The sequence below is a fragment of the Dysidea avara genome, chromosome 1 (genome assembly GCF_963678975.1).
Source record: "Dysidea avara chromosome 1, odDysAvar1.4, whole genome shotgun sequence".
NCBI lineage: Eukaryota > Metazoa > Porifera > Demospongiae > Dictyoceratida > Dysideidae > Dysidea > Dysidea avara.
This window is the reverse complement of record NC_089272.1, coordinates 21311394-21338384: the sequence shown is the minus strand read 5'-3', so window position 1 is coordinate 21338384 and position 26991 is coordinate 21311394. Positions and strand designations below refer to the sequence as shown.

Sequence of the window (26991 nt, the reverse complement as noted above, 5' to 3'; positions counted from 1 at the left end):
ATGATACCAATGTAAGTACTTGCAGCTGTCAACTTGAGATTAAGGACAATTATTTATATATAATAGGTGCTAGAGGTGGTATAGAGCTTGCTTAGGGTTATACAAATACTGTAACATTTATGTTTCTTTTGCCATATTTAGGCCCATTCCATAAGGGCACTGATATCACTTTGAAGTGGGATGGCATCTTCTGTGTGTTTGATATGTCTATATAATATGCATTCATTGGCTAATTGTGGAGTATTTGGTGCATTCTGGTATATAAGTCATTTATGTATTGACAATAATGTGTGACCTTGGATTGTGTCATGTAGAACTACAGATGTAACTGGGATAGGGGAGGAAATAAAACCATCTACAATTACCTGCTGTTGGCGATTCATTAGAAAAGATTTAATCCACCGATAAATATTATTCCGTATGCCATGCCATTTTAATTTGTAGAGCAAACGCTGGTAGGATACCTTGTCAAAGGCCTTTGCAAAGTCAGTAAAGATAATGTCAGATTGAGTGCCAGTGTTGTGATTTAACATCAGATCATGTACAAATGCAATTTTATAAAGCCATGTTGTGAGTCAGATAAAATGTTGTACTCTAGATGGTGCTGCATTATTTAAGAAGTGTGTTCAAAGAGAGTTTACTGACTTGTAATGTAGATGAATTTTTGACAGGTAAACTCTCCATGGGGTGTAGCTAAGCTTTACTGGGAAACTTGTCACATAGCTGATTTCTCTTGTAATCTATAGTTGAACTCTCTACAGGATGACTTGTGTGGAACTAAACTCTCTTCAGGGAGACTTCTTGATAATGTAGCTGAACTGACTAATTTCTCTACAGGGTGATTTATGATATGATGACATGATGCAACCCACAATCAATCTATCCATCTACCCCTCTCCCACTATTTTCAAAGTCAGTTAGAGACCACCAACTCAAATCAGCTTTGCCTCCCTTTGTAAGGCTGAGGCATACGTACTATATGAGTGGAGTAATCATACAGAAATTAACAAACAATATGAAAACAATTAGTAGCTAACCACTAATCACTTTTACAAGTTACTTTAATGGAATAAAAGTAATTAGTAACTAACTACCCCAATTCTGGCTATTGTTATAGAGATGGCCATGGCTTAATTTTGCTTCATGAATGTAAGGCAAGTAATTATACAGTGGTATAAAGGATCTTTCTCTATAATTTTACTAAGTACATATATAAGGGTAAAATGTCAGTTGGTGCTGCCTTCATAGTGGCATTCAATTTCAGTTTCATAATTTTTTCATTCTTTGTGTGTATGCAAGGTGTATATCCTATGTGTGTATTGTGCTTAACAAACATTTTATGTGTGTATACAAGGTGTAATATGTGTATCCTCCTCACTTGAGTATTTGTGGAGGCCACTCATGATTAACTTTTCATCTTCTGTTGATGATTTGCATATTAACTCATTTTCCACATCCTCACTTTTATGTATTGTCAGCCATGATCTATACTGTTTTGGCTCTTTCTTTAATAGAAGCTTTAATACAAATGGCTGGTAGTATTTTATGTTGCTTCGATAATACTGATTTTTTTAAACTTGAATAATTAGAAGTGACAACTAACTTTTGAAGATATATTATGAAATAGACACAATTAAGACTGATGTTCAGTGTTCCCTTGTATGGAGAAGGTGATTAATAAATGACCCACACTGAAATATGAAAAACAGTACTGTGTATATAAGCACTGGTTGAATGTATAGGAAGATATCCTGAATCCCAGGCTATGTGGCACGTACTCAGACTGAAAGCTGTCTGTATGTCAATTCACTACCTACATTTTACAGTGTTAAATTTCTGATTTAATATCCTGCTGGTTACACAGGCTTTCAGTAGTACTCTTACAGGTGTGTATAAGTGGCATAGTGATTATCCATTTAAAATGTAATAGTGCATAAAAGTCTGTCACAGTTTTGTCAGCCTTTGTTGAAATTTAACAGAAAATGACCAAAATTTTACTTCTACGTATTTCTAGCATTGAAGTTTAGAAAAGGAGTTATAATGTTCTTATGTATTCTTGTACCTTAATAGCACAATAGCTATACTTGTATCAAACCTTCATGTTCTACCTTGTATATTATCTAAGTGTTATGCATGCTTAGTTTTAATAAACACAGTAGTAATTGCTGTGATGGAGTGATAATCTCTATGTACAGGTATGTGTGTTATCTATAACATCATAGAGACACTAAATCATAGCATGGTTTCAGTTTGTAATAGGAGGTATATCATGTGTACCCACCTACCTAATCATTTGCTGAATAACTGTCTAGTTCTCCATGGTGGGCTGATGTGCATTGAATGATTACATGTATAGTGACCAACACTTAGATGTACAATCCTTATAAATGCATATTGGTATGGGGAAATGGTATATTTAAACCCACCAGTAGTCCAATTATGGTTTCTATGTACATAATTATACACATACTGTATGAAATAAGTTAAACCGTCCCAATAAAAACACCTACTAAATTTAAAAGTATCTTGTGCTAGTAATAGCATGTACTTACACAATTGCTAGGGACATAGGCCAAAATTCCTTATTAAGACATTCATTCATTGCAGGGGGATGGAAATATGTTGGGAGTTGTGCATTAATACATTATGTAGGTGTACCACATCTATTGCAGTAGATGGACAGCAAATACATAACAAAATGGAAGACAAAGGAAGCTTCATCTAAGTGGCTACCACTCAAACACTTTAAATTATGTATGTATTTTCTTCTAGTATACTGACTCGGTTGTGAGAATTACCTACTGTGAATCTCAAATGGTACATACCTTACTTATTACAAAAAGATTTTAAGCGGATTTTGAAACGCTTGGAGCACCAAGTCATTAAAGCTGTATTAGTTCAACAATTTATACACTGCATTATAGCGAAAATCCATCTTTTGGCAGCAATAAATGTGTTTTTTACAGCTTTCAGAGGCTTTGTGTATGTGTATGTGTCATGTGTTTGTATTTGTATGTATGGGAGTCCTAAACATGTGAAAACTTTTAAAATAAATTAATGATGTATCATGGTGTATATAGGTCCAATCCTAGGTTGAATTTATCTGGGCAGACATATAAGCAATCTCCTTTTTATGATTACCTACTTTGTAAGAGGATTATTATAGATTCTGCATGTATGTCCTCAAGAACCCATGTTGTAGTAATGGGTTGCTATAAAAGTTCAGTCCTAACATTTTGTGTCATCATTTGAGTAATGTGAAAGGTATTGACATGTGTATATGATAGCTATATATTTTCTATAAAGAAATTACTCATGTATTAAAATAGCAGTTTGTGTTAATACCATGTGAATACTGCATCTGTGTACATGTATGCTTTACATTGTGTATGTCATCTAACAGGTATTTCAAGATGTTAATAAGCATAGCAATTGCTTTACTACTGACGACACAGTATTCGTGGTGTATAAATCCAAGTGCAAACTGTAAGTATAATTTGCATTACCTTAGCTGTTAAATTCCATAGATTGTAAGTTACGTGATATGTATGTGTAACGGATTGCTTTGAAATCAATTTAACTATTGGCTGACAAGCCGGACACACAGTAAGTAGTGCATCTCAAGAAGCTAGAGTTCTACTCCAGTGTGTTATTGCACAAAGAACGATATTCACACATGCGCTACCTTGAGATGATTTTTGCTATGGAAATGCCTTCATCTTCAGTAATCAGCATACCAACCAAATATGAGCATAATCACACAAGATTTAAGACTTTGGTATAGTGTAATAAGTCACCCTATAGAAAGATGAGCTACTGTAAGTCACACCCTCTAGAGACTTCAGCTACAGTACAAATCACCCTGTAGAGATACAAAAAGTCGCCTTGTAGAGAGCTCAGCTACAAGATAAGCCACCCTGTAGAGTTCAACTATGTTACAAGTTATCCTTTAGGGGTAGGTCATAAGTGAGTATTTAGCTACATAATAATTCTCTCTGTGGAAATTACAGCTACGAATTCAGCTATATATGTTGCAAATCTGTCTGCAGAGAGTTCAGCTATAAGCAAGCCACCCTGTAGAGAGTTCAGGTGTAGATGCAGTGGCGGATACAGAGGGTTGCAATGGTTTCAGCTGAAACCCCCTCTGAAAATAACGCATGCCCAAATTTATTGATGACTTGTCGTGTGGGTGATAAAATCACCACAAGTTATACACAGTGTGTTATAGTAAGACTTTCTACTGGTGAAACTTCATACTTTTGCCTTTGAAATCACAATTACAGTATTCAACACCAGGTTATGACTTTTGTTTTGGTCTTCAACTTACAGCTAGGCTGAAGTTGAGTAGAATCTGAAATCTGAAACCCCCTCTGCAAATTTCTAGATCTGCCACTGAGATGGATCAGCTACAAGTAAGTTGCCCTGTAGATACATGTAAGTGAGCTACAAAACAAAGTTTCCCTGTAATGAGTTCAGCTACAACAAGAGAATCCAGCTACACTAAAAGTCTCTCTGTAGATAGGTTATACTGGCGGCAGTCATCCTGTAACCCTGCAGAGACTTCAGCTACTGTAGGTTGCAAGTCACCCTGTAGAAAATTCAGCTATGATACTGTAGAAAGTTCAACTATGTTATATACAAGTCTCTCTGTTTAGCTAGAGTTCAGGAATATCAGTAGAGAGTTCAACTATGTTGCAAATCACCATACAGGCTACATCCTGTAAAGAGTTTAGCTAAAAACAAGTCATCCTGTAGAGAGTTCAGCTACAGTGTACATTAGAAGCCACTATATAGAGAGTTCACAAGTCTATCTGTAGAGAGAGTTCATGTGATAAATTTTTTACAGTATTACAGTAATTGCACAACTTTATATAATTATAAGCAACAAATAGTTCAAATAGGCTTATAAACCACAAATAAATAAAAAAAATCTCCACTCTTTGTCATTCCTGCAGTGAAGAAAACGAAAAGGAAGCCCCAAAGCCAGCCTTAGACTGGCTTTGGGGCATGCACTTACAGAACAAGTGATAACAATACCTAAAACAGGTAAGCTGTGAAAAATGCTGTGGGCCCAAAAATGCCTTGGTGAGAAAAAGATGTTAAATCCAAAGTGGGGCAAGAAATGGCCTTGATGGTGCTGAAGGTTAATGGTAAGAAATTTAATGATGATGATTTACGTAAATTTGATGGTGAATCCTTATGAAAAGAAGACAACACAAATTGACATGAATTCTTATTAGAATTTTTGCTGTTAACCTATATTTTTACTCTGGCCGGGTTTTTTTCCTTTCCTTTTTTTTTGGGGGGGGGGGGGGGGGGGGGGGGGTCGCACCCTTTTTTCACAGATTAGCTGTTTTAGTATAGATTAGTTGTACACCACACCACTTATACACCTCGTTTTTGGAAATATATTGGGGATAATAAAGGGTTAGGGATCATAGAAAAAGTAGGAAAGCAAGGGAGGTCACCTACACCTGCAGATATACTAGTGATATATATCCCTAATTCAGTCATGGGTATAATTATATGACTGAATTTGGGATTAGTTAAATATCCACCACTATATCTGCAGGAGTGGGCGACCTCCCTTGTTTCCTTACTTTTAAACCAAGCACCCACATGAGTAAAATCAGGCACCCACGTGAGCAAAATCGTTAAATAGTGGTAAAAGCAGCTTTTACGTAAGAAGTAATAGCGAAATGAAGTCTGCATTAAACTTCTGCACTGGACTTTGCTCTGAGGTGGTTTCTTTTCGGTGGACTGAAATACGGGTGTGGCGACTTTCCTCAGACTGCCTTCCCCTTGAGGTTTTCAGGCGTTTAGCAACTGAAAAACAATGGTGCAGGCCTCGTACACTACCAGGAATAGCCTATCGCTTCGAGCTGAAAGGGGGCGTATCCCTTACGTACGCGAACGAAAATGAAGAGCAGCTTTGAGGCTTTGTCGAGAGAATTTTGGGGGGAAAACACGTTATTCACACTATAAAACAGTTTAGAAGATACTTCTGTGCGTAATATGTTGGTAAAAGCGATTTGTGTAACAAACGCTTCCTTAGCAGTGCATAGCAACGTATGTCGGGCACCACGCCTTATTATACAGAGTCTCAATTGGATAAACGAGAATCCACTCTAGTAATAACCATTACACAGCAAAATTACAACAATAGTGAGCCTACGTAGTGTACTAATAATGTCCTTGTTAACACTTCAACACGACGGCGTGGTCCCTCTCAGGCTCACGTGCGATTCCCTCACGTGAGCTCTCTTGACTTGGCCTTACAACCTCCCCCTCCTTAACATGGCGCGCCCCGGGGCTGTCAGTATTCTTAAAACGCAGCGGCGTTCTGACTACTCTTCCACTACGAGTTTTTGTTCTAGTCTGGGGGATCTGTTGATTCTCACTACTTGCTGCTGATTGGCTCCTCTTAGCAGGTTGACTGTTGTCACTGCCTATACCCTTATTGATGTATTTCAGTACTCTGCGACGTCTCAGCCGTTTAGAATGGCCTACCCAGGGTTTTTGCACCCTCTCCATACCAGGGTGGCACTTAGATAATCTTTGTCTTGACACATTCCACGGTTCAGCATTCTTGTCATTTACCAGCTTAATGACAGCATTTGTTGATGATAGTGATTGCACCTCAAATGGTCCTCTGTAAGGTCGATCCAACTTAAAACGTGGCTGTACCTTCAGCATAACTAAGTCTCCTTTCTGTAAATCACGTTCTCTCACACCCTTATCATATTGTGTCTTCTGCCCAATCTGAGCTTTCCTAATACTCTTGCCTGCCAACTCTCTGGTAGCCTTCAGGTCCTTACACAACTCCTTGGCATATTCTGTAGCTACAATAGGGTAACGCACTGTAGGAGCACTAAAATCCAATGAAGTTGGCATACGTGCATTTCTACCATACACCAATACAAAAGGTGACTCACCAGTTGATGAGTGTGGGGTGGTACGGTAAGCAAACAGTACCGGTCCAAGCAGCTCATCCCAGTCTCTCCCTCCTTTACTCACTAACTTAGCTAACATTTGTTTCAGAGTTCTGTTGAAACGTTCAACAAGACCATCGGTCTGGGGATGACCTCCAGAAGTAGGTAACTGTTCCAATCCTATCAGTTTAGCAGTCTCTTGTATTACATCCGATAAAAATTCTGCTGCGCGATCATGAATTATTCGTGTTGGCACACCATGTCGCCACATCAAGTCTAGTAAACATCTAGCTACAGTCTCTGCTTTGCGGTCCTTCACGGGGTAGACTTCCGGCCACTTGCTCAGATAATCTTGAAACACTAGTGCATATTTACTTCCTCTCTTACTAGTGTCCATCTCAAGGAAATCCATTCCTATGCACTCAAACGGACCACCCACCTCAATACTCTTCAGGGGGGTCTTCCAGGGTTACCTTGGCCCTGCACTGAGGCACATTCAACACAGGATGAACATTTCCTATGTACATCTGCCCTCATTCCTGCCCAGTAGTAATACTGGTTCAGTCTCTTGTTCATTCTCTTTGCAGCAAAGTGACCTGCATAAGGTGCATCGTGATGTTCCTCCAGTATTTGCTCCCGTAGGTGCTTAGGTACTACAAGCCTCCTACGGTCTGGCATATCTGCTCCATCAAAATACAACACTCCTTCTACCATATAGTACCCCTTCTTGGCCTGAGATAACACTACCTTAGCCTCTGTAGGATCACTAGGTAACTCCTTGATTTCTAGGAACTTGATTAACTTCACCAACTCACTATCCTCTCTCTGCTGCTCTTGGACAAACTGTAAATTGTTGGGCCTGTCCACTGATAAACCCTCTGAAACTACAAGGACTGCATTACTGTCCCTGACATCAGCAGCTGGTGCCCTTGATAAAGCATCTGCGACCACATTTGCAGAGCCTGGTTTTGTGCTCTAGCTTGAGTGTTGGCAAGAATCTTGCTATCCGCAAGTACCAGCGAGCCAGTATCCCTTTGCTTTGGCTCTTCAGATAAGGTAGATAGGACTGCACCAGTGCCTTGTGGTCCGTGTACACTGTCACTTGGTTGCCTAACAGATATACTTCAAAATGTTCCAGGGCATACACTAATGCAGCCACTTCAAGCTCCATCACACCGTACTTCTGTTCTGCTGCAGTTGTCGCACGACTGGCATAGGCGATTGGTGCTCGCTCTCCATCCTGTGTACCTTGTTCCAGAACTGCTCCAAAACCCACTAAGCTTGCATCTGTCCACAAGAAAAACTCCTTCTCCCAATCTGGAGGGTGTAGCACAGGTGCAGAGATAAGGCATTTCTTCACTTCTTCAAAAGCCCTTTGGCAGCTTTCCGTCCACACAAACGGTACAGGCTTTCCGGTAGACTTCTCGTGTCTTGTAAGATCTGTTAAGGGCCGTGAGATGGCTGCCATGTTCGGAATATGACGACGATAAAAATTTGCCAACCCAACAAAACTTCGTACCTCCTTAGTAGATTTTGGTTTTGGGAACTCTGTAATGGCTCGAACATTCTTTTCATTGGGCTTCACACCCTCTGGAGTCAAGGTGTGGCCCAAGTACTCAATCTCTTCAGTAGCAAACATACATTTCGAAGGCTTCAGACGAAGGCCAGACTCCCATAGTTGCTGGAACACCTTCTGGAGATGATCCAAATGCTCCTCAACTGTCTGTGAAGCAATGAGTATATCATCAAGATACACAAATACAAAATCCCATTTCCTTCCACTAAATAGCTTACCCATCAGCCTTTGGAAAGTTGCTGGCGCGTTGGTTAAGCCAAAAGGCATACGCCTGTACTGGTAGAGACCCAGGTGACAGATAAAAGCAGTTTTGGGTTTTGAGCAATCTTCCATTTTCACCTGATGGTAGCCCTTCATCAAGTCTAGTGATGAAAACACCTTTGCGTGTCGTTTTCCTACCATGTCCATCAGTTCGTCGATACGAGGTAGAGGGTAACGGTCAGGTACAGTGTCCCTATTCAGAGCCCGATAGTCAACACAGACTCTCAGTCCTCCACTCTTCTTCCAGACTAACACTAAGGGGGATGAATAAGGGCTGGTACTGGGTTCAATACAGCCTGACTGTAACAAATTATCCATCTCTTCCTCTAGCTCCCTACGTAGCGCGTAAGGCAGCCTTCGAGCAGTTGACTTCACTGGTGGTGCAGTGCCGGTATCAATGGCATGAGCTACAACACTTGTCTCACCTAACTCATCATCAGTTAGTGCAAACACATCATTATACTTACGGACTATCAGTCTAAGGTCATCCTTGACGTTGGAAGTGCAGGTGTTACCAAACTGCAGTTCGCTGCATAACTTCTTATCTCTGCCTTCCCCTGCAGATTCACTCTGACACACTCTCACTATCTCATCCGTCTGGTCATCTACCCATACTGGGTCATCCCTTGTCACAACGACAACCTCTTCCATGTTACCAATAACAGTCCCCTTCTTCACCACAATGGGGTAACTTCCCCAGTTATGCAATGGGACTCTGATCATAGTGTTGACATCCTCCAGTAAAGCTTCTGTCATATCACACTGTTCCTTAGCTAACTGCTCCTCGTTAGGTGATATCAACCAGGTTCCTGCAAAGTCTCCTTGAGTATCAACTACTGCTTTAGTCCACTTCATCTGACTGGGTTTGATGTGTACTGTCTCACCTAAAGTTACCTGTAATACATTAACCACATTAGCACTTGACCTTTCAGCTCTATCCCTTGGGGTAGGTTCAATAGTGGTGCCATCTGAGTAACTCACATGAAAACCATGCTCTACCAAAGCATTCGTCCCAAACAGTACTCCACAATCCTTAAGCTCTCCTCGCCATAGTGGTTGGCTGGAGTCAAGTACAAAACATGGGATAGGACAAGTCTTGCCAGTAGTTTCCACCTGCACATTCAACACTACCACACCAAGTGCTCCTAGCCGTTGCCCAGTTGCACCCACTGGGTGAGTTCTCAGAGGCATATTCTTGGCTACACAAGTTGCAGTTGGCCAATTATTCAACTCTTGGATTCTTGGTAGCATTTGTCGGCGCACTATGCTGACCTGGGAGCCATGATCTAACAGGGCTCTAGTCTTATAACCCTCGACAGTAACATTGACTTTGTAAGTAGGTCCAACCATTGGTGGGCACTCAGGGGGGTTTCCTTGGTCACTGATTCTGTCAGCTGAGACAACTCGGGACCACAATTCCTCGTAGTTAGTCTGTTCATTCTCACACTCTCTGGTGCCCTTTTCGTTAGTACTCTCTTCTGTAGTTACTCGTCGAGATCCCTTAGGAGTCTCAGTGTTTGGACACATCTTTGCTACATGTCCCTTCTTATCACACTTGTAGCACTTAACATGTTTCAAGGAAAACTCACCTGCCCCTCTGGTGTCCTGCCCCTTTTGTTCTCCATTGGGTGTACCCTTGTTCACTGGTGGCTTCTCAATTGATTTCTCAGTTAAGTCCCTCTTGGCTGATCCACTATTATATCCTCCTGACTTCCGAGCCTTTCCCCAATCATCCCCTCTGCTTCTACGCTCTCTTTCCGCTAGTCGTGCCTCTGCCCTTAACAGACGTTGAAGCAGGTCTTGGAGCGACCAGTCCTTGATTTCCCCAACCTCCTTCTGAAGAGTGAAGGGTACTTTATTCCACAATATGGAAATGAGATTATTGTTCGAGAGCTGGTCCGGCGCCATTCTCTGGTAATCCTTCATAGCCTCTAGTAGGCTTTGAGCAGACTTAAAATCCTGGTACTGTAACTCGTGGCACCTTAAATACGCTGTGCGTGGATCCATGTGGACTCCATAGTGGCTCTTGTAAGCCTGCACAATTGACGTCCAAGATGCCTTATCTTCTTGATTTAGTGTTCTCTGCCATGTAGACTTCACTGACCCAGTTAAAAACCAAGAGAACCACTGTGCTCTCATCACGTCTGTCCATTCACAGTCTCCAGTGGCCTCACAGAAATCTGTTAACCACACTTCAAAATCTTCCTTGCCATTTCCAGTAAACTTACTCACTCTGTCTCTCAGCTCCTTGAACCCTGGGGGGTGTTTAAAATTACTAGGAGGTTGAGCTTGTGGGGATGCTGCATCTAAGGTCAGCCTTTCCCTCCTTGATACCAATGAGGAACCAGATCTAGCTGGAGTGGTGTGTAGAGTTGTGGGTGGACTTATATGTGACATTGAGCAGGTGGTTGTGGTGGGTGTTGTTTCAGGTACTGAAGGGAGTTTGCGCCTACCTCCACTACTACTGGCAGCCATAGGCTTTAACGTCTGTACTACATGGCCAGGCTGGCGAGCCGAGGCGCTAACGAATTCTGGTGCCAACACACTTAGTGGCTTTGTAACCTGCAAGCCACTGCCACTTAACTCACTCACGCCACGCTCATCACTTGCTCGACGCGCATCCGCCAGCTGGTCACGAAGGCGCGTATTCTCTAATTGAAGCGCATCCTTCTCTGCTGCCATACACTCTACTAAACGTTGCCGCTCCTGGAGCAGCCGTTCGTAAATACTCAATTGCGTACGCATGCTGCTGAGCGTTATCTGCGCCTCAGCCAGTTGACGCGCGAGGGTACCCTTGCGCCTGCATGCTGTACACGTGAACACAAGTGCCTTACTGGACGTCACTGACAATAATGTGTACAATTCTACTGATGGGCGGTCGCATACTTTGATACACTCGATGTGCTCCCACTGCTCGCATACATCACACATCAGGGCTGCATCGTGGTCTTCCACTTCTTCATGACACGTACTACACGGAAACATCTTATTGTGCGCTGCCTCTTCGTCCATCTCTATCAGTAGTCGCCGTGGCAGCCACTTCTGTTCCTTTCTTGATCCTTAATCTTCAATCTCGGTAGGGGACCTCCAAGTTGTCGGGCACCACGCCTTATTATACAGAGTCTCAATTGGATAAACGAGAATCCACTCTAGTAATAACCATTACACAGCAAAATTACAACAATAGTGAGCCTACGTAGTGTACTAATAATGTCCTTGTTAACACTTCAACACGACGGCGTGGTCCCTCTCAGGCTCACGTGCGATTCCCTCACGTGAGCTCTCTTGACTTGGCCTTACAGTAATCGAACGAATTACGAAAATTTCATGAATTATGAAATACGAGAGTTAGCTAATAATATTATTGTACAACCCAAAACTACCCTATTGTAAAATAGTAATACATAGTTGGTTAATTCATAGTAGCATATACTGTCTATAGTTAATTCCAGATGAGTTAGCTGGCTGCATGGCGCCTTGTTTTCAGAAGTAGCACAACATCAACTTGTTTCTAAAATCCCTAGCTAAAATTCTTAATTTTTCCTTTTATACTTGTGCTATATACCAATGACTCAGAATTGTGAGTGTTATTGGGTTATAATGACAGTGGACTACGGCTTAATTAGATGCATGATGTACAGCTAATTAAACAATAATTGTGTTTTGATGATGCTGTGATGTGTTTGTGCATTTACAGTTGTGTAGTGCATAATATGTGTTATAGATGCATAACAATGCTTATCGACTATTATCCTCATGTAGCACCATCATCATCAATGGTGTTAGTACAATTATCATCAACTGTGCCAAAACAATCATCAACTGTGTCATCATCAATTGTGCCAATGCGATCATCATCAATTATGCCAATACAATCTACTTCAGTAGTGCCAATACAGTCATCATCAATTGTTCCTATACCATCATCATTACCAGGTATTTTTAGACACTATTTAGGCTGTTTTGGGTAGGTAATAAATCTCATATACTCTACCTTGTTTTCTAACATACCCCATGCCTTTAGGCACAATATAACATATGCTCAAAATCTAGGTTTATCTAATGAGTACAATTATTATTAACGTGCAGTGATGTAATGAGGACGTTTATTTTGTCACATGAGCATGCATAGTTACCTGAGTATTAATATAATTATATGAACCACTCATGTCTGCAGTTTCATACTGTACATACATGTACAAGCTAACAGCGGCATGTAGCCCACAATACTAGTGGTACAAATTTGTGACCAAATTTGCAAAAGGTACCTTTCCTGCGCACCATGCACACAGCACATAGATGCTGCACACTAAACCACCAATGGCCAAAGTAGTACCCAAAAATTTTTCACAATGAGTGGAGCACAATAATACTGTTCATAATTCACAGGCTGGCAGAGCACAATAATACTGTTCATAATTTAGGTCCATTTCATGCCCTAGAAGTTGCCCCCCACCCACCACCCTATTGCTACCACCTGTAATATTAAAACAGGATTGGAAAATCCCTCAAAAGTACCGAAAAAGATATGTGAAGTTAAATTTGAGGTCAGTGTTGACACTCTATCAACTGAGAACATTTGTTGTAGTTCCAGAAAACATCCACCTGATTTCAGCTCTCTGACCGTGTCAATATGAGCTGTTCCAGCATAGCTAGAATTGTATCAGGGCCTCTCACATTGTCACTAGTGGATTTACACTGTACAGTGCTCCAGAAACAGGGCACAGAAAGCAGACCCAGCAGAGTGCCAGAATAGTAGTAGAAATCATTAGTGGAACATCCTAGTCTTTGTGACATGCAGTTAAAAGTAGTACATTTTGAGTTTTGTGCAGAAAGGTACCTTTTACAAATTTGGTCTCACTTGCTGAATGATTGATGAATGTTACCCAGCTCACTATTTAAAGCAGCAGTGGGATTTAGATGCATGAGTCTGATAAATCATCCTCATTGATTATGTTCGGTTAACCTTAAGATCATCCTGGCATGGAAACACACTTAATACATTCTATCTAAGATAACACTTCACCACACCAATATGAAAGAATTTAACTCCCATAAAGCAATAAGCATCACTGTTTTAACTCAATAATTATGCTTCCTTATACCCAAAGTGGAACTTAATGCCAGAATAGACATAAACACTCCATACATCAGCTTTAATCAACATGTATTAAGAAAAAACAAAGTTTTCTTGCTGTAAAATTTGCAAGTCCATGCAAAATGGCTAAGCTGGGTGTGGCCTTCAGAAGCCTGGGTAAAAATGTTGTGAAATAGTAAATGGGATTGCATAACTAGGCATGCACCTGTGCTCTACCAAAGAATTTTGCACTAAATATTAATTGCATTAACACATTAACATCACTGTAGCAATTTCTTGGCCAGTCACCTTTATAATAATTTACACCAAGGATTTTGAAGGCTGCATCATTTTTTACAGCTTGGTTGTTTTTGCATGGATTGTAGTTCCCTATTTTTTGATTATTGATCAAAAAGTAAGGATACTAGAAGTAACTTGCTATTGTCCATACTTTGTTATTTCACATTTGTAGGTAATGATTCCTCTGTTTTTGTTGAAATCACTACCATTAATGCCTCCACAATTAACCAGCCGTTGACACTGCAATGTAGAGCAGTTGCTTTGAGAGGAGAGATTACCAGTAGAGTGGACATTATATGGAGAACTGGCAACACTCAAGTGAGAAGACAAAACAACATATTAGCCAGAAACATTGGAACACTTTCAGTTTACAATGACTCATTTCTCATCACATCATCATTGAGTATTGATGATATTGGAAGCACTTATGAGTGTGAGGTGGTGATAAATTCATTTCCACCAATTACTGCTACAGCAAGTTTTACTGTACCTATCCCATCAGCATCTGGTATGTGTAGATGTAGATACATTTAAAACCAAAACAGCTGAGCTGCTGTGAAAAAGGGCTCAGCCTTTAAAAATTGTGCTATGAAAAATAATAGAGCACTTACTTTGTGCTATTAAGTACATACAGCTTTCAGCTTATGAACTATTATATATTTTTATTTATAAGTCTAAAATGTTAATTTATACACTGTAAGGTAGAAACTAAGGATAGTTGGCAATAGTTAGAATTCTTGGTGTTAGGTATGTAGATCCCTAGTTTGAATCTTAAATTTGATTTTTAAATGTTGACATAATTATTTCATTCCATGTGACTGTTCTAGCTATTAAAGCATCTCAATCATCATAGTAAATCATGGGTTTTCACATTTTAACTTCATCTGTAGTTAGATTTTTATCCTTCATGTTTTTAATTGGTTCGTTTGGTAAGTGTGACAACAAGTCACCTCCTGTATTTCACTAGTTTAATAGCTGATGAATCAAAAGGCCAGTTATGCCCATATTATGGCTGAGCAATACTGCCATTTTAGTGTCATGATCAATACTAAACCCTTTATTCATAATACTGAATACCTCATGATACATATATGTAGTTCCCATAGCTACTGGTAGGTATTGCTCCGCATTCCTACAGGAAGAACTAGCCACTATCATCCTTGTTTATGGCAACATTTTTTTGTAGCATATGCTTTTATATTAATACACTTGTGTGCAGTATGTATGGTTAACCAGGTAGGTGAACTTAATACGTATGTTACAAGGATTCTTAGCTAATTATTTATCTTAGGACCTCCATAACAAGTGGCACTATTGTAAAGACATAATAATAAAGATAGCTAAATAACACATGTACAATATCAATACTTGGAAAATATCATGATTTATCTCTAAAGTGATAATCACTAAAATGATAACTTCTGTACCATATAACCCGGAAAGGAACATTATACAAGTTATTTGTGACTGGATTTGCGAAAAGGTACCTTTTTCACACATTTGACATATGAACATACAAAATGTCATAACTGTTGATTCCTTGCACTGATTGACTTTCTGTTTGTATCAAAATGTAGCCAAATAATGTAGGCATACTCATGGAAACTTACAGATACGTGCTTGCAATGATACAAAAGTTACAAAGTTTGAAAGTTGAAAAAATGGGTCAAATTTTATGTGTGAAAAAGGTACCTTTTCGCAAATCCGGTCACATTTGTTTGTTACAAAAAAATAGAAGATTGCAGTATGGAAAGGTAAGCAAACTTTAAGAAGTGTACATCTTGGAGATAGTTGAGTTACTTAAATTTAGCATGGAAGTAGTAATCCCATGCCAAGAGATTTCAGTTTTGCAAAAAAATAAATAAATAATAATCCATAATCTGTTTCTATCTGGGTATGATTGACAGAAGCCTGAAATTCCATTTTGTGTATAACACATACAGTGGCGGATCCAAGGGGGGCACATACCCTCCCCCTCCCCAAATAAAAATTAAACAAAAAATAATACAAGATGAAATACTCTAATAGATCAGTCAGTCAAATACTCTAATAGAACAGTCACCACTCACCCAACACTATTGACTATTGAGAGAATCCTCTATAGTTGCTGAATATGAAAACTAGTATCTGCAGCACTATCCCATGCATGGGAATACGTAGCCTGCTAAGACTATTTTGCAAAAATAATGCACATGGTCTTGTGTTTGCCATTCTTTAGGCTCATATATAGCTACTGGTAGTTGAACTACCTATGACTGTCACTTATCCCTATAGCCGGAACTCTTGATCATTGTAGTTCACTTAAAAGTAGTAGCATTTGACATTTGTGTATAAAACCACTTTACATCAAAATTTTCTGTCCTGAGACATATGAATGGCTATAGCTTCTGGGGGGTTGTGCCCTCAGACCTCCTGCTCCATATACCTACTACCCTGGTGCACCCCCCTTTCCAAACCCTGGATCCACACCTGATTGTACGTAGCTACAGAACTTGTTTGTCACAAGGCAGAAAACTGTCTTTTTTATGACTGCACTAAACACTACTACTTGTCTTGATTATTACAATAATCGCAATAGTAGCTACATCCAATCAATGTTTACTAAATGCTACAGCACAGCTTGCTTGCATAACTTACCTAACATGAAGGTGTCTAAATTTACTTAATGTGATACTTTTCAATTCTACATATTAGTATACTGCTTAGAAAATGTGCTCCTACATTGAAACGTTTGAATGTATAGTGATGGCTAAGTTAGTATCCTAATAAGCATGACTTTGAAATTTGTGCATATTATATGCACAAATTTCAGTGTCAACTATACATTCAAACATTCCGATGTATTATCTTTGCATTTGTCTAATGTCTGTACATATATGTAGATAGATACACCTCTGACTTATATTTGTGTTGTTGAGTTTATGAGTTATATAAAGCATTTCCTTTTGTAGAATGTAGATGTTCACCCAATGCACCACTAGATTTGGTGTTTGTAATTGATGAATCTGGAAGCATTGGACGTTCTCGATTTCAACTAATTAGGGAGTTCACTGCTAACATAGTAGCTGATGTTGTAGGCTCTTCTCCTCAAAGTAGAGTGGGAGTTATTCTGTTTGAAAGTATTGCACGTATACAATTTGATCTCCGAGACCATACCAGTTTAAGCACACTATTACCAGCTATCAATCCTGGTCTACCTTACAATGGTGGGGGAACTGATACCGCAGAGGCACTGAGGTTGTTGCTGTCAAGTTCTCAAAATGGGAGATTGGGAATTAGGAGTGGAGTTCCTAATGTAGCAATTGTTATAACTGACGGAAGATCTAACAGTCGATCAGCAACCCTATCAGCTGCAGCTTCACTGCATGCTGCAAACCTATTTGATGTTTTTGCTGTTGGAGTTGATGGTGCTGACATATCAGAACTCAATGCAATCGCTAGTGATCCAGAATTTGTCTTCTTTTCAAACCAGTTCAACAGCAATGGGCTTAGACAGTTACAGGAAAGCATTATAGAAAGTCTTTGTTCAGGTTTGTTAATTGTTATAGTTAGTACATTCACATATTGATACTAAAGCAATGAATATTTCATTATAATTGTATACAGGAGCTGTTGGTCCAATAATCTCTTTCAACCCAAGTGGTTTTCTACAAAACACTAAGGGACAGAGACAAGATGTAATCTGCTCTATTACTGTACCACCTGAAATCAATCCTGATACTATTGAATTGGAGTGGTTGAATGCTGACAACATAACCACGGATGATGGCAGAATAACTATCATCTCAGCTGATAACTCCACCAGTTTAAACAGCAGCACTTTATCTACAACTCTTCGGTTTGATCCTTTGTTTGAAGATGATCAGGGTAACTACACCTGTTACTCAGTAGTAAATGACGCACTGAAGTTTCAGACAGCAGAGTTGACAAATTTCAGATGTAAGTACATACAGTCATATGAAAGCAAGTAAAGAGTGTTATGGTATGTGTTTATTATTATTGATATCTTATATTCTGCAGTGCCAAACCCAGTTGTGCTTGTCACTACACTTGACGATCAAGTTTTGGGTGATCCATTAACACTGGACTGTACAGTTATTACCGTTATAGGAATCAGTAGTGCTGTAGATATTATATGGAGTGTTGATGGTAAGACAGTGAGAATAGTTAATGATACTTCAGCCACCATAAAAAACAATTCTGCAATCTACAATGATTCACTTGTACTACCTGAACTAACTGTACTTGATAATGGTAGAACCTACCAGTGTAGACTTCTAATTAATAAGAGTCCTTCAATCATCTTTAGTGGAAGTATGACATTGGACTTTTTTGGTAAGCCCTATTTTTTGTATGGACTGAGCACTAATGTACACAATATCTATTTGTGTTATTGTTGTTAAGAGCAATACTATATACATGTATGGTGCTGCACAAACACACTGCAACAAGTTCACTTTTTAGCAAATATAAATTTCTGTATATACTGAGACTTGTATTTGTGTTTTCTTTGTGTTGTACAATAAAACAATTACAGTATCTTATGTATATCTTCTGTTGTCTGACTGACTGCACGGAGCAATTTAAATTAATTTAATCAATGTATTCTATCTTATTTTATTGGTATTAAAAGTATGTATCTTATTATTTGCTATATTATTTGATTTCATAGCACCAGTATGTTTTAGCACAATTAGATGTGATGGAGGACCAATTGGCAATGACTCTTTATCATTTAATGAGTCTCTATCATTTAATGACTCTCTATCATTTAATGATTCCATATCATTCAATCAATGTTGCTTTGAGCTTTCTGGTGTATCATATGCTTCAAATGGACAATGTTCACTGTGCCCCACAACAGGTACACATATACACTGTAGCACGTATGCAGATTATAATGTCAGTACTATACATTTCATTTCAGATTGTTCTATTGAAGTTGTTAAAGATATAGTGTTTTTAATTGACACTACCAGCAGTATTGGAAGTTTTCGCTTTCAAAGGATAAGAGAATTTGTGGCAAATGTATCTACTGATTTGAAACTTATCTCTCCAGAAAGTATGGTTGGTGTGATACTGTTTGACAGGTTTACTCGTCTTCAGTTTAACCTTCAAAGACACACCAGTTTGTCTACAATATTGCCAGCTATTAATCCAGGATTACCATATTTCAGTGGTTTTAACACTAACACAGCTAATGCCCTTGAATTTTTACTATCTAGTGCACAAAATGGGGTGTTGGGAATACGAAATGAAACATCTAACATTGCAATAGTCATCACTGATGGACCATCTGATAATCGATTTCTTACACAATCTGCTGCAGCTGCACTTCATGCAGCAAATATATTTGATATTTATGCTATTGGATTTGGTAGTGCTGATGTTAATGAACTCCGTACCATTGCAAGTGATCCAAGATTTGTTTACTTTACAAATTTCTTTAACGAATTTGCCCTGGAAGAACTGAAAATTAATATAACAGATCAACTGTGCTCTGGTAAGTACACTACACCGATAGTTAGCTATAAAGTGTCAGTGTAATTATTTAAACATTGTATATATGTCTTTTCTGTAGTTCCTTCTCCTGGAATTTCATTACAACCCAGTGGTTTTTTCTCTGGAACTATTGGACAAATGCAAGATCTAATCTGTTCAGTCACAATAACATCTGCTATTGATCCTGATTCAGTGCAGCTGACTTGGTTGGACTCTGATAACATTGTCACATCTGACAACAGGGTCACTGTTACACCAACCAATATTACTAGCAATGCATTCAGTTTCACATACACTACAGTACTTCAATTTGTCTATCTAATGGAAGGAGATGAAGGAAAGTACACATGTGATCTTGAAGCAGATGAAATGTTTGAATCTCAAACTGTTCAGCTGCAGAATTTCAGAAGTATGTATACAGTAACTTCACTACAGAATACTGAAAACTTATATCTGTACTTTAGTACATGAAATGGTTTAAGTTGGCAGTAATGTCTTATTTACCTAACAACTAAATTCAAACTAGTTATCAGCTATCCATGCAGATTCAACTTGCATATATACCTTTAATACATTGTCACCGTTTTCATGATAATGGACAATCACATGTACATCTGATTATGAGTGTATATGTTTAATACATACAGTAACGATGGATAAATTTTTGTGTGACTTTTTAAGATTTATAACTACCATAATTCGCTTTATTATTGTGCAAAAATATTTTCATATGATTTATGTGAATGACTGCTCTATTAGAGTAGTTCGATCTTATGTAAAAAAAATTATGTAAGAAATTTTCGTACAAGTTTTGCATACGAAAATTATTTTTTTGCAAATCACAGTATATAAAATTAACTCTCTCTTACACAGTACCATCCCCTGTTGTGGAGGTTACTACACTGAACACACCAACACTTGGACAATCAACAACTTTACAATGTAATGCTATTAGTGTGAGAGGCATTTCTAGTAGAGTGGATATTATATGGACTACTGGTAATACAACAGTGAGGAGAGTGGATGGAATAATACCAAACATTACAAACAATTCAGCAATTTATAGTGATCTGTTAGTCACCCAACCATTACATATCCCTGATGATGGTAGAGTATACCAATGTACTGTGATCTTTAATACTTCTCCTAGAATTGTGAGGAGTAGATTTATTATATTGGACTTTCCAAGTGAGACTTTGATATACCTGTAGTATGCACATCAATTTACTATACAGTCACTATTAGCATTTATATTATGTCTCTATATTCTACAGTTCCATCTTGCTACATCACAAGTGGTTGTAGTGGAGACCCACTCAATCAAGCTATCACCTTCTCTGACTGCTGCACAAAGTTCTCTGGTGTGTCATATGACTTGGATAGTAGATGTCAACCATGTCCTATTAGTCCAAGTGAGTACTACTATGTATCATACACATGGGTATAATATTGTCTGGTGATAGTGATAAGTCAATTAGTAATAGGTCATGATCTATTCTTTACTTAACTTCAATTAATGTTAATATAAAAGCACGTGTACTAATTTTCTTGATTATTTTTTTTATAGATTGCACCATTACGGCTGTTAAGGATGTGGTGTTTGTGATTGATACTTCTAGAAGCATTGGATTCTCCAGGTTTCAGCTGGTCAGGGAGTTCACTGAGAACATTACTACTACTCTTAAAGCCAGTTCTCCTGAAAGTTCAGTGGGAGTAATTTTATTTGATGATTTTGCACGTCTTCAATTCGATATATCAAGACACACCAGCTTAAGTACTCTACTACCAGCTATTAATCCTGGTTTACCATATAATCGTGGCTTTAATACTGATACAGCATGGGCATTAGATTTCTTAAGAACTTCTGCACAATTTGGAGATTTAGAATTACAAAATGAAACATCAAATGTTGCAATATTTATTACTGATGGGTTGTCTAGAAGTTCATTTTCAACACGATCAGCAGCATCTCGACTTCATGCAACAAATATATTTGATGTTTATGCAGTTGGAATTGGTGGAAATAGCTTATCTGAACTCCGCACAATAGCAAGTGACCGATCACTTGTTTTTTCTACAGGTTTTTTCGATAGTTTCAATGCCCAGAGACTACTGGAAGAAGTAACTGAACAGTTATGCTCCAGTAAGTAGTTGTGTTGTAAGTAAATAATTAGTTGTAGGATATTAACACGTTCTGCAGATGTCTGAATTAATATGTATGTTTGTGTGCAGTAATGATTATGCAATTATATTTATTTTATAGCACCCACACCAAGGACATTCTTAGATCCTGATGTTTCACGAGGAATAATTGGAGAAGCAATTGATATAGTGTGTACTGTAACGGTTACTTCAACTGTTGATCCTAATTTGGTTAATCTCAATTGGGTGGGGATTACAAGTTCTAACAGGACCACAGTTATACCAACAGTTCTTACCACTGATGATTCCATTGGTAATACATACACTACCATTATTCGATTTGATTACCTAATGGATGGAGATGAAGGGAACTACATGTGTAACTTGATGATAGAAGATTTTGCTAATTCAACCATTAGACTAGACTTAACCAGTGAGCACATATACCTATCAAACTACATAATGACTACTGTAGAAAAAGGAGGGTTATTAGTGAAATACAGTGAAACATGTCTAGTAGTGTCTATTCCTTGGGCCTAAGTATTCAAGTTACACGTCCTGGGGTTTTATGATGGCCATTCAGTTAGGCATACAGTGTCCTAGGTTTAGTTTGGTGAATTCAGTTTAAAAACTCTGCAACATAGTTAGTTAGTTATTAGTAAGTGATTACATGACTAATATTTGGCTACCCAATGCATGAAATAGAAAACTAATTGGCATACACAACTTGATGAATTTGTGAAGTACACACGTTTGATATCAGAAGGTCTACAGACATAGGTCCATAGTAAAAACAGGGACTAAATAATTATTAATGTCCAATACTAATATGGTATAGCTATATACATATGACTTTAGTCAGCACAATGCCTTTACACAATTCACATTGTACTGTATGTACACATTAAATGATATATTATTATTACAGTTCCAGCTCCTATTGTAAATGTCACTACTTTGGATGACATGGTATTTGGAGAGTCACTTCAACTTGATTGTACTGTCACTGCTGCAAGAGGAATTACCACTAATGCAACCATTCGATGGTTTGTTATAAACACTTCGCTAGGAAATACAAGACTAGTGAGAAGTGTAACTGTAGCTGGAAACATCAGTAGTGATTCAGTAGTGTATGAAGACTCACTATTTATTCCTTCACTTAATGCAGATGATAGTTCTAGTGACTATCATTGTGATGTATTCATTTTCTCATCCACACAATTTGTTAATGGTAGTGGAAGGATTGAATTAGACTTTCAAGGTGAATATGTGTACAATGTATGTGATAGGAGAACTAGCATTACTAAAGTATGACACTGTATACCCAGCAATGTTAAGTTTTCACTTGTACAGGCTAAACCATTTAATTTCTACATTTACCACTAAACTGCATCTTTAATATTATAGCATGATCAATACTACCTAAAATGGCATCATATGTTTAACTGATAATATATGTAAATAAGTATCAATTGTATTCTAGCTACAAATCAACTGGTCTTAAGCTTGTAATTTTCTCTGACTTTATTTAGCACCATCTTGCTATCGAAGCACTCGTTGCACTGGAACTCCGATTGGAACTGCTACAACAAGTTTTTCAGAATGCTGCAACATTCTCTCTGGAGTAGCATTTAATTTAGGCAGGCAATGCAGATTATGTCCGACAACAGGTATATACACAGTAATATGTAAATACTGTACATTAGATTGGTACATGGTATATACTAATACTACTTACCTTCACTCACAGATTGTCCATTTCAAGCAAGAGATGTGGTATTTGTACTGGACAGTTCTTTTGCAGTTAGATCATTTGAATTTCAGTTTGTTAGAGATTTTGCTGAAAGTATAAGTATTGCACTGAAGCTTGGATCTCCTAATAGTTCAGTTGGTGCCATCTTGTTTGACAGAACTGCTCGTATTCAGTTTGACCTTGAAGAACACACCAGTTTAGAGACCCTATTGCCAGCCATTGATGGACTGCCGTATAGTGGTTCATTTTCTACAAATACGGACACTGCTCTAAGACTTCTACTTTCAAGTACACAAAATGATACACTACGATTGAGAGCTGACACCACAAACATTGCTATTGTTTTCACTGCTGGCAGATCAAGTAATACATTTTTGACACGGTCAGCTGCAAACGATCTTCATGCAGCATATGTTTATGATGTTTATGCTGTTGGGATTGACGGAGCTGAATACTTTGAGCTACGCACCATTGCAAGTGATCGGAGCTTTGTATATCAAAGGTTTTCTTTCAATTCATTTAATATACAACAGTTACAGCAGTCTGTAATAAATAGATTATGTACTAGTAAGTAGTTTTATTGTGCATTACAGTAACTAGTACATGAATAAATGTTATTTGTGATTTACCTAATGATACATATTATCCCCAATAGTTCCACCACCTATTGTAGAAGTTGTTGCTCCTTGTGAACAAGTGGCTGGACAGTCATTGATTTTACAATGTAACATTTCAACAGTAAGTGACATTTCTGCTACAGTCGATATCATATGGACCACTGGTAATACTGAAGTGAGAAGGGTGGAGAATATACAAGGAAGCTTGATAAACAACTTCACAGATTTCTTTACTATTCCAGTTCTAAGTAGAAGTGACAATAATCAGGAATATCGCTGTGAAGTAGTGATTAATACCAATCCACCAATAACAGGAAATGATAGTGTTGTACTAAATGTGACTCGTAAGTTCAAAAAAAATGCAATTTGATGTCACTTGTGTGCTTTACATATTTATATTAGCTGCACATTTGACTGCTGAAACTAAGCCATTTATTTATATGGCATCAATTATTCTATTAAAATGTACACCTTAGACATAATACTCTAATAGAACAGTCATTTTTACTGTTTGGATAACTGAGTGTTTGGATATCCAAGGTAGCACTGAGTATGCTATTATTATTACTTTATAGTACACAATTAGGTTAGGGTATTGTAAAAGAAGTGATTATGCTTGCTGGAGTCTATATTGATGTCTTGCAAGAGTTGTATGACTATAAAAATTGCCTGATTAGCAAAGCAGTCAAATATTTCAGTCATTTACTGGGTGAATCAGATTAGAAAGCGCATGCAGTTTATATGGTTGGGAAACAGTGATTTTACTCATTAACATTACTAATGATGCATTATTAGGACAGTATCATTTCTGTATACAGTATACATACAACATTGTAACGATCATTCCATTTGTTTATATATTCAGTAGTATAATTTGTATATACCACACATCCTTCAGAACCTCCACAAATGATCATCAGTCCATCACAGTCTCCTCACATAGTAAAGGTTGGTACTCAGTTGCTACTTTACTGTGCAGCAGAAGGAATACCCATACCTACTGTACAATGGCATGGTGATGGTGTCCCTGCTCATCCACTAGAAGAATTATATCAACAAATATTCTTGGTCCCTACTGATTCTCCACACACTACTGTATACACCTGTATAGGCAGGAATCATGCTAAAGGTGTTGATCATGTTGCTCAAGCTAATGTTACAGTAGTTGTTGAAGGTAAGAAACACCTTAACAATTTAACATGCTTATAATTATTCATTACAGAACAACCATGTCCAACAATAAAGCCTCCAAGAAGTGGTTATGTGACAGTTGCTGATGATGGAAAGTTTGCATTCTTCACATGTAGACGTGGCTTTAACATTAGAGGATCATATGTTCTGCAGTGTATTAATGGAAGGTGGAATTATTTCCCCCCAACTTGTATACCAATTCCTAAAGTCTGTAGCAGGCTGTGTGACGTCTAGTGGCATGTATGAACTGACACTGTGTGTTCTTATCCATGCATGATGCATAAACTTATTGTACATAGATTTGTATTCTCTGTTACATTTAAACTGTAATAGCTAATTTTAGTGGTACGCACTATGCAAATCACACAAAAGCCATTAGGTACACAGTATGTTACTATAACTTACAAAAATATGACACCAAAAGGTACAAAAAAAACCAAAAATAAGAACATGTCACCACAGGCACTTGAACCATGGACCTCCAGCCTGAGAGCAGTGTTCCTAAGCAGTGTTCCTAAGCAGTGTTCCTAACCACTGTACCACTGCTGCTAGCTGCCAGGTTTTCTTATTTTTGCCATATTTAAATGTCACAAATTAAAATGTAACTCATTATGTATAGAATGTTGTCCTAATACCCAGTGAAGAAGAAACCAAAGCTGAACCCAACCCTAACCCTAATGCTAACCTGTTGCTTACCTGTTAAGCATAATGATGACTTTCACTCTCTGTAAGTTTTTGGGTGAAATTGAGGCGAGCCCGGGCAAGCTAGGGTTGGAGCGAGCATCCCGGAAAAGCTGGGCCAACCCCAGCTTGCCTCGAACTCACCCAAAAACTTACCTTCATACAACTAGTGTGTTTGATACTCGAGTTATGGGTGAGAGCGGCAAAAGCAAAATTACGTGAAATTACAATTAAAAATGAAATGGTAACATACTGTACGGAATGGCTAGTCAAATAACACACTGTAGTCAATCACAATTACAAATCTACAAAACTAAATGCTGTAGCAAAGAGAAATCAGTAACTAAAATCGTATTAACTCTTCCTGCCTTGGCTATTTGTCTTGCCACTATTTACTGGTATACAACACTGTGTGATTTCTTTCCCTTCGTTATCACTGTATCCATCCTTCAATTCATGGACATCCTGGCAGTAGATATTTTCTTCTATCCCATATCCCATTGGAATGAGTCTAGCAACTGCTCGCCAAGTGAGCTCTGCTAGATTCTGATTATATTCACTGACATGAATAGTTTTCAGCTACAGGTTTCTGACTCCTGGCTTTACAGGCTTACTGTTACCAGGTCCTTTGATGGATAGTTGTCTAATAAATAAATTGGCATCTTAGAGATTGGTTCATCTTTAGTTTCATCCTTTCTTTGTTCCATATAACACCACTAGTTTCTACAGTTGTTATAAAGAAAAATAGCATGTAAATTAATATTGTCAACATTTGTCCAGCACTTAACTACAGCAAAATACATAGAGTTAGTTATCCAAATTTTGAGGGTAAACTGGTTTCAGATAACTGAAAAGTGTGTTGTACATGCAGTTCTTATAAGAAATGTGTTTAATTGTATATGTTTAATTCTAAATTAGTTTCAATTCATACTTTTGAAACAAAAATCTTAAACATCAAA

The 26991-nt window shown here is 38.2% G+C and overlaps 1 protein-coding gene across 1 annotated transcript; it reads left to right on the top strand.

Annotated features, from left to right (window-relative positions):
• The first annotated feature begins 2626 nt into the window (after positions 1-2626).
• LOC136258867 (collagen alpha-3(VI) chain-like) lies at positions 2627-25722 on the top strand. Its single transcript, XM_066052221.1, has 20 exons — positions 2627-2754; positions 3404-3486; positions 12532-12705; positions 14319-14654; positions 17098-17676; positions 17753-18085; positions 18167-18481; positions 18819-19010; positions 19074-19649; positions 19728-20057; positions 20522-20836; positions 20923-21060; positions 21216-21791; positions 21912-22223; positions 22719-23051; positions 23323-23460; positions 23541-24110; positions 24199-24504; positions 25059-25334; positions 25383-25722. Coding segments are annotated over exons 1-20 (6087 nt in total). The 5' UTR covers positions 2627-2752; the 3' UTR covers positions 25586-25722.
• Positions 25723-26991: the final 1269 nt, after the last annotated feature.